The sequence below is a fragment of the Onychostruthus taczanowskii genome, unplaced genomic scaffold, assembly GCF_017590055.1.
Source record: "Onychostruthus taczanowskii isolate IOZ18803 unplaced genomic scaffold, ASM1759005v1 scaffold158, whole genome shotgun sequence".
Taxonomy (NCBI): domain Eukaryota; kingdom Metazoa; phylum Chordata; class Aves; order Passeriformes; family Passeridae; genus Onychostruthus; species Onychostruthus taczanowskii.
This window is the reverse complement of record NW_024498773.1, coordinates 993,165-1,007,219: the sequence shown is the minus strand read 5'-3', so window position 1 is coordinate 1,007,219 and position 14,055 is coordinate 993,165. Positions and strand designations below refer to the sequence as shown.

The window sequence follows — 14,055 nt, the reverse complement described above, 5'->3', positions numbered from 1 at the left end:
GATTTTGTGGTATGTATTAAAAACAAGCAGTCATGTAGCTCTTTAATTGTTCGAATCGTGTGCATTTTATTGGAGATTATGAACATACTAAAATATGCTGTTACCTATAAACATTAATAAAAACAAGTACACTAGAGAAGAAGTTATAACCTCAGAAGTGTGATTACTTTGTAATAATGTGGTTTCTGCTGTAGGATTTGTTCTAATTCAGACCACATCAGGGAGATCCTAAGATTCAAAGGTTATATATTTATAGCTATTCTGAGTTGCAAATAATGGGGTTTTTTCCAAGCAGAAATGGCAACTTCTCTTTAGGAAAAAAACAAGTGAGTACACTGCATAGTCTGTCAGTTCCTCAAATATTGTAACTACCTACCTGCATGTACCTGACAGTGTTTTGTGTCTGTCCTTTTCTCTTGCTAAGGCACTGTTGGTTTGATGAGTAGGAAAACCGTAGTGCAGTGCACTCTTGCTCTGTGCCCAATCTCCCTGCAGTTGTCCATAACACCCTTTTTGTTTCCTTGCTTCTCTGCTGCAGTGTGAGCAGTCCCACCTGATGAGAGAGCACGAGGATGTGCAGGAGCGAACAACTCTGCGCTACGAGGAGCGGATCACAGAGCTGCACAGCATCATTGCCGAGCTCAACAAGAAAATTGATCGCCTGCAGGGAGCGACCATAAGGTACTGCAGCTTCCTGGGAATTCTGGGCCAAGGCAAGACTGGTGCAAGACATGGTGTGAGTTATACTCTAATGATGACGACTTTCAGGCTTGTCATGACGGGTACAGAATAGCTGCCCATAATTAAGTTGTGTGTTCTGCAGGGTATCATCCCAAGCACCCAGGAAGTGCTACCTTCTGTCTGGCAAAGCCACACTTTGCAAAACCTGACAAGCACTGCAAAACATGCACCGTGACATATAAATATTCCTTTTTGTAATGTGCCAGTGTGTCACATAAGTGATAGCAACAGTGTGTGAAAGAAGGTGAAGGCACCCGACTTGAACCTCTGCTTTGAACTTTATTTTACGGTCTCTTGTAGATCACCTAAGCAAAACCATTTGTGGGAAAGATATGGTTTAAATAGATATCAGTAGGTTTTGCCTCTTCTTGTGCTGGCTTTTTTGACAAAACACAATGGTTCAAATCATGTTGTTGCCTGGTTCTGCAGCAGCAAAGCTTGGGGTATTACACGAGGTTGTTACTGTGTTAAAATAAAATTTACATTTGACTATATGGAAACATTTTCCCTCATTTGTTTTTACATATCATTTTAATGTAGAAAAGTTGGACTAGAGTGCAGAAGGAGTTTCCTAAAGTTTATCTAGTGAGGATGCAACGATATGCCAGAATCTGTGGATTTTCTAGAGAACATCAAGTTAGATTTGATGCATTTGTGGGTAATGTTGATGTGGTGCTCTGGCTATGTAGCCAATTTTCAGTTTTCCTTTACCTATTAGTTGCACTTTATTTTTTGGTAATCGCTTCATTTCTTCATTGTAAATACTTCTGCTAGCACAAGGCAATGTTGTTACAACTACTCACTTAATCTTTCATTAAAATATTAGAATGGAAAAAGAAGAATGTTTGGCGTACCATAAATAAGAGGAAATACCATCACATACATATTTACCCCACTAAAGCAGTCCTAGAATCATAGGTTCATGTTATTTAAGAACATAAGTACTGTTGCCTATGAGATGATTATAACTAGCAATGGTCATGGTGAGATTTTTCAGATATTTTCTGCTGGCAGTAGTTCTCTGGAAAAAAATCCCGATGAGTCCCTTCTTCATTTATATTTTATTCTTCATTTATATTTTTCTTTATGATACTTCTGCAGACAAACTTTCCATTTGTCTTTCAAAGACTATTGAAAAACAAAATATAAGAAAGCATGAGAGCTGCACTGATTTTTTTTCTTCTTAAGTGACAGAAAAACTCTATGACATTTAAGAAGAATTATTACATAGAATTCATAAAAATGGTTTGGAATTCTTGTGGCAAAGTAAATGCTAAGCAGTGTACAGTTGCAAACTACTGGAATCAGATGGTTACCTCTGAATGTTTAACCATGTCCATAATGGGTCAGCTGTGACATGCACAGGAACATGAGGTGTAACCAAGCCTAATGGGATGTACATGTTGCTTTTTGTTATAAGTAAAAATCAAAATTGACCCAATCGTAATAAAAATAAAAAATAAAAATTTATTTGCGACTGTATTACAGTCCCGACAGCCACCAATAAAAATGACATTGCAGACCCCGGGATACAGTTGGCTGAACGCAGATCCGGCCTCTGTCGCACCGAATCCCCCTTCGTCCACACTTGCTGCTCCGCAGGGACAGTTCTTACACTCTTTTTCTTGCCCGTGGCTGAGTCCCTTTGTCTCCTTTCAAAGTTCATCATATCCATGTTGGTTTCTTTCTTCACTCAAAGCTGCACAAAACCTCGTCCAGGAAGAGACAAATGTTCCTCCCTGATTCCCGGAATCCTGTATTCAGGTGGAAGGTGTTGATGGCCCTGGTTATCTCAGGTGTGTATCTTCACGGGCCATCATCACTGGGCGTCCCCGGGTACATGCCACCGTGAGCGACCATCTCCTGTGCAGCCGAGTTTCCTTTGTATGTTAATGCTGAGTTCCACCCTTGTCAGCCAGCCGAGGTGTCGTCATCCTAGGATTAAACCCTGGTCCCCCCTTTAATAGCATGTTTGATACATCTATTTATATTTCATAGGCACGAATTTCTACCATATCCCTAACACTTTTCATGAAAAATGCAATTTTTCTGTCCCTTTTAGGCAGTTCTGGCCTTTAAAGGCATCAGAACAATACTGCTGCAACAGGTGCCACACCATTGTCATGCCACTCCAGTTTAATTCAATCATATGAGAGCTTGTTTTGCTCAGACAGCTGGAATGCCTCATCTGGTTTTATTTGTTTTGGTTTTATTAGTAAGAACAAAAATTGTTAAGTTAGTGGCTCTTTTTGTTTCCTTTAATGGTGGAAATAACTTATTTTCTTTGGCAGGCCAATAATTTGGTGTCTGGGGAACAGAGGAGTTATATTCCTTGTGAAAACGGAAACTGAATGGATTCCACAGGGTTTGTAAAGCCAGCTGAAAGAAGGAAAACTGATACCTCCTACTGTGGCTTTCTGTAAATCCACTCTGGGATCCACATGTCAGTCTTGAGAAGCTGTCTGTGCATCCCACAGAGCAAGGGTGGTGCAGTTGCTGTCCATGCTGGAACAGGTGTGACTCACAGCGCTCCACCCTTGGCTCTGGGGACTGTTGAGTCTGGGAGCTGGAGCAGATCAGTCCTGAGTAAAGATGTTCAGGGACCGCAGCCCTGCTGAGGCCTCAGCAGTTACACTTTCCTCTAAAACAGGAGGATTTTAATTTTGATTTGTCTCTTTGAAACCTGCAGGTAGTATTGAGCGGAAGCTTTACTTGTGCTGCCACAAAATTTGGGCTGTCTTTCTGGAAGCAGAGTTTACATTAATTTCATAACAGATTAATGTTTCCCCAATGCTGACACAGTGACTGTGTGCACCTTTTTCACTTATTGATTTTAGATGATAAAAATAAACTAAAGTGTAGCTTCATGTACCTCTATGCTGTGACATTCTTTATAGTTCCTAAACACAAAAATATTTTGGTAATAATTAGAAGAAACCAGTGCTTCATGGAGGGTATTTGACTATCCTCTTTAAAGTGTATTATATTTATTTGAATGCGAGCAGTGCCCTCAGAATGTGGGACAAAAAGTAAGGAGACACCGTGCTTAAATCTGAATAAGGTGTTGCAACAGTTTGAGGAGGAGTGTTGGCTGGTTGTATAAGCTGGTTAATGTTCTCCATTCTGAGAATTTTTGTCTCTTTTTTGGTGTGTGTTGGGATTTTTTTGCTTTTGCAGTGTCAGAGTTTAGAAGTGTAATGGCTTTTGCTCATGCGGTTTAGTAATGCCAGCTCTAGAATCATGTAGTGGTTTGGGTAGGAAGGGACTTGTAAGACCATCTAGTTCCAACCCCTGCTATGGGCAGGGACACCTTCCACAAGACCAGGTGTCTCAGGGCTCTATCTAGCTTGGCCTTGGATGCTTTCAGGAAGGGGCAACCACAGTTTTCCTGGGAAAGAAGAGTCCTTAAGTCACATGTCAATGCATGTGTCTCTTCCCAGGTGTGTGTGATATGCTGATCCCAGTAGCAGTAATCCTACAGGAATATTTTTAGAAGTTTACAGGATTTTTCTAGGTTTGCCAGCCATTTATTGGGTCCATGTGTGTGGCCTCACGACTTTAGCTGCAGCTCTTGCTCTGCATTCTTCCAGCATTCCTTGAGGAAAATGAGTTCATGCTTGGGGGAGCAAGCCAGCATTCATCTGCAATTGTCTCATCTCCATACTGCTGATGCTCCAGACAGCCTAGCTGGTTTGGAATTCCCCCTCCAAAGAGAGGGATGAGTTATAGCGCTCAAATACTCACATGCAAGTAGATGACCCTCTGTTGCCAAAGATCTCTGTCCTTTGACAAGGTGCATGCAATTTTATCTCAAAGTGTACAGTCTAGAAGATGGGGAAAACTGTTGAATGGATCTTCCCGCTTAAGAGTCATATTGTAAATTCTTGGACATAAAGGACGCACCCAGTAACTCTGAAGGACAAAAAGGATTTAGGAATTACACAGTAGAGTACTAAAATGTAATAATGTCTACATTTAAGGTGAAAATTTCTGACCTCAGAAGTTTTTAGTATAGCCTCCGATTCATTCAAACTTGTCTCTTTTTTCTTAATAATTTCTTTGGCTGTCAAAATCAGCTGTAACTTCAGCATGTGATTGACAGTTTTTCTTAGATGTCAAACTGAGGTTCAAGGAAAGGAAAAGAGATATGTCTAATTGCTTTTAGTTCTAAACCCGTGGCTGTTTGGGTACATCTGCAAGTCTAAAAAATAGCAAGCAACTATAACAATACTAGACAGAAATATACTCTGTTCAATGTTGGTGCCTGCTAAGAATTACTTGAAACAGTTGTCAAGAAGCTTATAACCCATTACTGTAAAACAATTTGTTCAGACTTATAACTTTTATTCTGAGATGCATTTAGAAAGTTGGAAGTTAATGGAGAAGAAGGGTAGCAAAGAGACTACAGCATCACAAGAAATAACACAGCACTTACAGTCACATTTACACAGTGACCTGGAAGTCTAATTCTGGCTTCTAAATATGCACTAGGTGGAACCTAGCACATACTGGATTCATTGCAAAAGGCAATGTGGATGTAATAATGTTTGCTTCAGTGCACAGTGCCCACCTCCACCTGCCCTCAATGATTAATTTCTGTGCTGTCTCGAGGGTGTCACTGTTTGTTCACAGTGAACTAGTTCAGGGGGACTAGTCCATCTTTGTGCACATATACCTGTAGTATTTTCTACCTGAGGGTCTTAGAGGGTTTTAAAAATAGGTTTTTTAAGTTAAATGATTGTTGAAAAACTGCTGGCACCTGTAGTACAGAGCTATGGACTGTTTGCAGCCATGAAGAAAACTTGCACCTTGCCAGTGTTCTGTGGTGTGAAAGTGAAATAAATGGGCAGGAGATCTTTCTCCTTTTTAATGCCTTTATTAAAGAGATTCAGCTCAGGTGGGAAGAAATTGACAGGTCGCGCCCACGCCGCCGCTGCTCCCAGGAGTGGCACGGAGGAGGAGGGTGATGCAGCTCTGTCCGCTGGTCTGCAGGCAGAGCTGGGGACTGCGTCCTCACGGGAGATTCGCAGATTCCTGCTTTTCAGTCCAACACTCCGGGTGCCCTCCTTAGTGAACATCTTTAGGTGAGGGTGAGAAGCAAAAAGGATCCAAGCAGGCACTGGATCAGGCACGCGCCCATCCTTAGACATCACCTAGGTCCCCTAATTCTATGTTGGCTCGTTGTTTTTAGGGGTTTTCCTGGAAAACTGTAAGATTTGGTGCAATGCATTTCTCATCTGCATACGAGGTCTGAGGCCACGCCCATGCCCTGCTGCTGCAGGGTCCCAGTGTCGCTCCCTGGTAAGCACCAGGGGGACAATGGCTAATCACCAACCATTAAACAGGCAATTGAAGAAGAACTCTTAACAACGAAGCTAACATAATAGCAACTGGTCCAACCGGTTTTAACTCTACAACCTTAAACAAAAATAGATAACTTTTTATTCATAACAAAAGGATGCTGAAAAACATGCAATTTTGCTCACTGTTTTAACAAAATTTTCTGAGTGTCTGTGCAGCACTCTGGTTCTTGGTTGCACCTGGTGGAGAAGAAAGCAACTGATGCAGAAGTAATTGAAAACCACAGGCTTTTTTCTCCAATCCTCTCATCCTCTGTTTAGAATGGCTTGATCTGGTCTTAATTGCCCCCAGCTTACCATGACATTCCAGCAAGTGGAACCATCAGGGCCCATAACAGAACAAATGCCTGCTTTTTACAACCAAGCTGTCGCTTATGGCAGCAATAAGGAAGTTGTAATGCCTCCACCTTCTGGGTGGTGTGGCTGGTCATTGTCAGCTGTCCAGCACCTTGCATTTCCAGTGTCACTGGAGGACTCTTTGCTCTGTTTTGGAGAAAGGAAAGTCTCAAACAGCATCTTTTGTTACTGCCAGCATCAGTTTTAATGGCAGAATGTACATTTGTGATGTATCAGTGCCCTGGAATTCCCCCTTGAATTCTTGCCCTCAGTCTGTTTCCAGTCTGTTCTCTGGTGGTGGAGCACTGATTGGCCTAGCTGCCACATTATCAGAAATGGATTTCTGATCTTTCTGGTCAGTTTTAAAAGCATTAGTTCATTTAGAAACTGTTTTCTGGCTTGAATCATCAGAAGGGTGAGAATCCTACTGCATTACGTACTTTTCACTGTCCAAAGATACTGAGGGGCGCTTAAACTGAAAAACCCAGAACTAGTGCTGGCTAGATGAGGCTGTGTTGTATTTTAAACAGAAAAATATGTGCAAGAAGACCCCAAAAAAGAGTGGTGAGAAATTATTATGTGTGCTGTTGCTTTAGGGCCAGTAGAGCTTTTTATACATTTGTAGAGGTAATTCAGGTTTTAAAAATGTAAGGCTAATTGTTTCATAAATGAAAAAAAAATTGCCTTCAGATGAAAAATTACAACTGTTTGAGTGCTTGGTAATTGTTTTGTCTAAAGCTAATTACTAGTGGCTTTTTTTGTGGCTAATAACAGGCTGGTTCATGGAACATTCACTGACGCTTATGTGTCTTCATTACACTGTTGTAACTCCTGCTATTCATTACTAGGTTCTATCACTCTCTTTAAGTATTGATTGATGCTTCCAGGACCTTTTTTTGATGTAAATCTCAGTGTTTACCAGCTGACCCGCATTTTGTTTAGTAAACATTAAGTGCTTCTATTAAAGTCGCGCTTTCTTTGCAGTGAAGCAAATGTAAGGGCTAGAAGAGCCTGGTCGAAATTACATCTCACTACCTTGGGAAATCCTGCTTGGCAAGCAAGCTGGAAGTCCTTTTTTGGGTTTCATTGAGGTACATAAGTTCTCACCTCTGCATCTCTGAGAGCAGACTACTTCTGTCATTTTTGCCTGCATGTATGGGCCATCTTGTCTGCTGTTTTGCGTGACAAATCGAGACACACCTCCAGGCTGAATCCTGCAAGAAACGCTCATCACCACGTAGCACACACACAACAGACCTAACATTATAGATACCCCTCCCACATGCAGATCCCCAGATAGGTCTTTGCTGTTTCTCATTTCCAAAGCCAGATGGTTCCATTCTCACACTTTTCTGCTGAATCTGCAGCAAAATTAATCTCTGCATGTGATTTAATGTGCAGCAAAATGATGGCTGTTTGTTTTCTATCAGAGGGGGCCCTGCACCTGGATAAACTGGTGTTTTTCCAGTGTTTAAAATGGATACTTTAATGTAAAAACAGTTGCTATGAAAGAAAAAAAAGTAAATCTGAGTCAAATCAGCAAATGGATCAAAAGAAAAAATGTTTACAAATGTTCTCAAGCAAAGCTATTATTCATTTACTTATCTTCTTTCCCACTGCTTTGAACTCTGTGTGGAGACGGGAGAGAAAAGCCCTAATTTTTTAAGCTCATTAGCTTTAGCTAAAGTATTCTGTGTCCTCAATTATTTTAGTTGAACCAGCCTGACAAATAAACTGAAGCCTAGGTAATTGAGGCTTTTTCTTTTCCGCTAACTCCAGCAGTTCAGTGCAGTGCTCACTTATCTGTTCCTCTCTCTTTTGGGAAGAGAAAATAAAAAAACAACCTGTCTCCAAGAGCATTTTGATTCACATATGCGGGTACTTGCATGTGCATGACTACTTTGCACACGAAGTGGTGACATCCTTGAACTAAGAAAGAGACCAAAACCAGTTACTTCTAATCCACTTTGGGATCAAAGCCACTTGTGCTGATTTGTGTAAATTATCAGCTGGGAAGTTACTTCAGAGCAGTCTATGTACTTGCACACAACCTTGGTAGCACTCAGCTCCACCCACTGCTTTTTTCTCCAGTGGCCAGGAGAAATAATGAAGTTGGGAATAAAGAAATGGAAGCCAGGCACCAACTGCTGCAAGTGGGTGTTACGGACATGGCACAGTGGCTTTGCAGTGAAGAGTTTAAAGTAATCTCTACTGACTGGACAAAACACTTGTGTGAATTGGATCCTGTGGCTCAGCTTACGGGTCTGAAATGAGTGTCACAAAGATGCACTTTTCCTCTGAGAATTTAATTTCTGCCTTTGCTCTCTCTGCCAGGGAGGAGGATGAGTACTCGGAGCTGAGGTCGGAGCTGAGCCAAAGCCAGCAAGAGGTTAATGAAGACTCACGCAGCATGGACCAGAATTCTGTCTCAGTGCCAGAGAACCAGTCCACCATGGTCACTGCAGATGTGGGTAAGTTGTGTTCTTAGCAGAAGTGATGACTTCCCACAGCAGAAAGGTATCATAGCTTTTGAAATGCAAATCCAAGCATTTGGTGAGGAAATGAATTAATGTAGGATGTGTTAATCACAATTGATGCTGAGCTTCTGCAGACTGTGAACTTAGATGTGAAGTAATCTTTGTGCCTTGACTGTGGAATTGTAGAGTCATTAAGTTTGGAAAAAATCTGTGACATCATTGAGTCCAACCTGCAACTCAGCGCTGCCACCATGTTCACCATTAAATTTAGTTATTGTCCTCCACTGCCATACCCACATAGTTGTTGAACACTTTCAGGCGTGGTGACTCCATGCACCCCCTAGGCACTCTGTTCCTAGACGCTTCACAACTCTGTCCATGAACATGTTTTTCCTGATATCCAATCTAATCCTCCCCTGGTGCAGCTTGAGGCTGTTTGCTCTTGTCTGGTCACTTGTTACCTGGGAAAAGAGTCAGACCCTCACCTGACTGCAGCCTCTTCTCAGTTGTAGAGAGCAGTATGGTCCCCCCTGAGCCTCCATTTCCCCAGAAGTAGACCTTCTAGCAGAATTCTGGTGTAATCCTCGCTATGACAGACTTTCAGAATTCTCATCAGTATTCTGTTCCTGTTTTCTATACTATATAGTTTATGCGTGCAAGACCTGTAACAGCACATTTGTATTTTCATGTCTACGATTTCTACGATCAAAACATTGATACAACATTATTAATAATAATGTGACTGTGAAGTGTCTGACCTAAGAATTCAAGACATTTACTAGAGTTTTTTTAACAGTTATAAAAAAAGTTAATGTTTTACTTTCAAAAGCTAGTGCTTACTGTTAGGTTCCTATTTGAACAGATACTAATATGAAGGTTTTTTCATCCTTAATTTTCTTTTTACCAAGAAAAAAAAAATCTAATTCGCTTTTCAGGGTTTATTTTGTCTTCATGAAGTGAAGCTGGACCAGGGTTTGTGGATATAAACAGGAAGTTTTGTAAGTTTGTTCTAACAATGAAAAACATGGCAGTAGAATGGCATACAATGTAGACACCTAGAAGCTAAGGGGGATGATGTGTCTGTCTCAAAATCCAACAGACAGCTCTGGAGCCAGCCAAGGATTCTTAGTAATAACACACTCTGAGAAGGAATAGGATGTAGCCGGAGAAGAGAGCTGTGTGGAGGTAGAGGCAGCACTCTTCAGAGACAAGTGTCCTTGTTCAGCTCCAGCACAAGAGCACAAAGCCACAGGGATGAAGCTGAGAAGGAGGCATGTGTTGTAGAGGGGAATCCAGCTCACCTAAGACCCCAGAAGACCTCCCGGCCATTTCTAGAAAGGTCTGAAAAAACGGATTGCCCTTGATAACTAATTTGAATAGAAAGGGAGAAACTTACCTCCAGAGCGGGGAAAACTTATCTATAAACAGGTCCGCAAAGCCCAGGGTGCTTGCTTTGCATGTGCAGCCCAGCACCCTGAACAGGTGAATCATGCCAGAGCCAGGACTGGTGATCTTCTCTCTTCTTCTCTCTTCTTCTCTCTTCTTCTCTCTTCTTCTCTCTTCTTCTCTCTTCTTCTCTCTTCTTCTCTCTTCTTCTCTCTTCTTCTCTCTTCTTCTCTCTTCTTCTCTCTTCTTCTCTCTTCTTCTCTCTTCTTCTCTCTTCTCTTTCCTCTCTTCCCTTTCCCATTTCATCCAAAAACCACTGCCATGTCCTTGTATAGTAGATCAGGGCCTAACCTGACCCAGTTTCCATGCTAAGTGTGTGTTTGTGAGCTTTTGTGCACCCTCTGACTTTCATCATTCCTTTGACCACAAGCATCTGCAAATCTTGGGTGCTCCCTTTCCCTGAAGGGCAGGCTCGCAAATAACAATGGACAAAGTAAGAACATTATCTCTAGGGATTCCAGCATTTCTTCCATATTTTCCTTCTATCTATAGACTCTGTCCTTTTTGGATGTTGTTTCCATATTCCTGTGAAAATAAATTGCGCACACACATATAAATACAGGAATATGTACGATTTTAAATGCTTCTAGGTATACCTATATGAGGATAAAAAATTGTGCTGTAATAACCCATGTGCATAACTTGCTTACTGCCCTGATAGAGTGACTGCCCCTAATCGGTGACTTAGTAAAACCAGTAATACCTCTGATGTTTGTGGATCTGCTGCTCTGTTGCTACAGGCAATAAAAGACCTACAGGTGGAACTGTGAATTCTCTCCAGTATGTCTTGCAGAGCTTGTGATTGGGCTACGCTGGTTTTCTGTCAGAAATGGGGTTCTCACACTGTAAACTATTTCTTTTATGGGAGAAGTATCACCATCAGAACAAATCCCGGCAAACAAGGTCTTGTGATGGTTGTTTAAATGTACAAGATGTTTATTACAGAAGATATTATGGAAAAAAGCAAATTCAAGCAAACAAAACACATGATTTTTACAAGTAAGCATCCTGCTTGCTATATCCTGCTTGTGAGTGAGTGATGGTATTATTATGACGGGCTTTTTAGGTATTACTGTAACACATGGCTGTCTGCTAATTAGGAATTAGTGAAATGACTTCCCAGAAAAAACTTTTATATGTTGCCCATTCAAATTTTTCATGTGATGCTATAACATCATTCTAAACTCTTCTTTTTGGTCAGCAGTAGGTTTGTGTTTATACCTATTAGGCTGTGGAGTTAGGTTAATGACAATGAGTTTGCAGTTTTTTACTTTCTGTTCCTCATACTCCTTCCAGCACCTCTCAGTCTTCCCTTGCACAAGGAGGTTTCAAGGCAGTCTGCAGTAATCTGGTGACTCATGTCTGTTAAAATTCCAACTCAGTTCAATGCCACACTGCTTTAGTGCCCTGCAAGATCCACAGCTCTGAGACTACTATGAAGTTCTAACCATGGTGAATCGCTTGCAGGAGCACTACAGGAATCACAGCCTCCACCAAGAATGCCTGCCACTGTTTTTAGTGGGATAGAGAGGCTGCGGGTGCACAGCCACCTCATAGTGCACCCCTTGTGTGCTCTGCCGTGGGTAGCTACTGCAGACTCTGACCTAGCCAGCCAGACATACTGACTGGCACAGCCAGGAGACAGCACAAGGGTGAATTCTGCCACAGGTCTGGCTTGGGATCTGCCACTCACTACTGCCATCTCTGTTCATCACCAGAGATGAACCTAAGAGAAACAAAAATAATTTGTGGAGTGAGCCAGCAAAGTACAGAGACCCACTTGTTTTCACATAAGTGGAGGATGCTATGGCAGTGGACACTAGAAGAGGTTTGCCTGAAGACAGGGAAGGAAGTCATTATCTGTGATACTTTACAATTAAAATAGCATTGTTGTATAAGCTGGTAATATGGTTGTGGTATGAAACATAAGCTGTGGTGTTATGATCCCTGAATATTCACCCATTTTATTTGAAGGAGTAGCTGTTAAAATAAAACACAGGCTCTAAGATGATTGGTAGGGATCATTTCTGTAAACACCACGACTTTTTAAAATCGGGCAATATCTAAGTACAACCACAAAAATTCCTCTGAAAAACATCAAGTCATAACATCCCTGAATGTACCAGACAGAAGAATCTTGTATTTACAGAGTCGAACGTATGACTTCAATAAAATCAGGATAATAGACTTTGAATGGCCAAAAGAATAACATTTAAAAAATGTCACAGAATGTAAGCATGTAATATCTTGAAATGTTCTTCAGAAAAGAGGGAGTTTTGAAGAAAGAATGAACACTTCGGATAAGCCGTGGGGTGTTGTTTGTCAGATGAGAGGTAGCTCATTATTTCAGTTGATGTGATTATGGTATTTAAGCCTATCAGTTGTCGAGGAAAAGGTGGCAGAGTGCAAGGACATTCTCTGAGCAGTATCAGTCCTGGCTGTTCTGCAGCAGACACTTCCTGGTTAAGAGTTTGTTTTTTCACTGAGTCACTAATTGTTGTGGTGTTTGTTTTGTTTTGTCTTGCTTTCTTTTAGATAACTGTAGTGACTTGAATTCAGAACTGCAGAGAGTGCTGACAGGTCTGGAAAATGTTGTCTGTGGGAGAAAGAAAAGCAGCTGCAGTTTATCGGTGGCAGAAGTGGACAGGCACATTGAACAACTCACTACTGCCAGCGAACATTGTGATTTAGCTATTAAGGTAATGGTAACATTAGGCTCTAGAATGCAGTGTGTTCGCTGCCTGAGACACCTGATGACTTCTGTAATAATCATAATCACGCTTTGCTTCCAAAGGTGTTAAAAGTACTTCACAGGAGTCAACTGGAGTTCACAGTGTGTGTTTTTAAGTAGTAACAGACCTGTTCTACACCTCCCAAGGTCCAGGAGGAGCTGCTTTGGATCTCAAATCAGAAATGTGTTTGTCCTGTGCTCATTTCAAAGATAAGAGAAATGGGGATACTCAATAGTTAATTTACTTTCTTAAGTAATTTTGCTTATCCAGCAAACAAGCTTTCACCTGCCCAAGGTCCTACAGGTAATCATTGACCAGTGACTGAAAACACACTGTGTATGTTTGTGGTTGGCTAAGTTGTGATTGGCTGCCTTAAAATATAAAGCTGTCCTGATTCCAGCTAGGACTGGGCTACAGTAGCTAGGAGGGGACATGGCCATGTTGTGCTATATCCCTCATTTTCCAGGAGGCGGGGAAGGGGTCCCTGGTCATGTAGTCTTGAGGGTGAGAGCTCATGTGCAAACTGCCCATTTCTTGTACACTCCCTTATTAGTATTTTTGCTGTTACTGTTTATTCTCTTACCTCATTGCTGTTTCCAGAAAATGGTTTTTATCTCAATCCTGAATCTTTGCATTTTGAGCCTGTGATTTCCCTTTATATCCCTCCTGAAGACTAAAGACTGGAAAGTGAATGAATAAGGCATGGTTTGGAGTTGTTTCAGTGGGAACACTAAATTGAGGAACACCATTTCCCACAGCATAGCAAAAGCTAATTTAACACTAAGCATTGGTTGTGCTTTAGTTCAAATGAGATAAATCAGCCTCAGGAACAAATAACTCAAGTGATATCTGTATGTTGTGAGTGTAACCGAACAAGGGGATGGATGTTTGCTGTCACATGTAACAAAAGGCACTGCAGTTCAGAACCTGAAAGCAAGAGAGCCACAGAGAATCTTCCTGTAT

The 14,055-nt window shown here is 41.4% G+C and overlaps 1 protein-coding gene across 2 annotated transcripts in view; it reads left to right on the top strand.

Moving 5' to 3' along the window:
- Nucleotides 1-14,055, top strand: part of MCC (MCC regulator of WNT signaling pathway) — a 187,954-nt gene that overhangs the window by 124,214 nt on the left and 49,685 nt on the right. For both annotated transcript variants that reach the window (XM_041399190.1, XM_041399191.1), the window contains 3 exons: nt 539-681; nt 8,772-8,908; nt 12,896-13,059. In XM_041399190.1, coding sequence (XP_041255124.1) covers nt 539-681; nt 8,772-8,908; nt 12,896-13,059 — 444 coding nt within the window. The remainder of the gene's footprint in view (nt 1-538; nt 682-8,771; nt 8,909-12,895; nt 13,060-14,055) is intronic.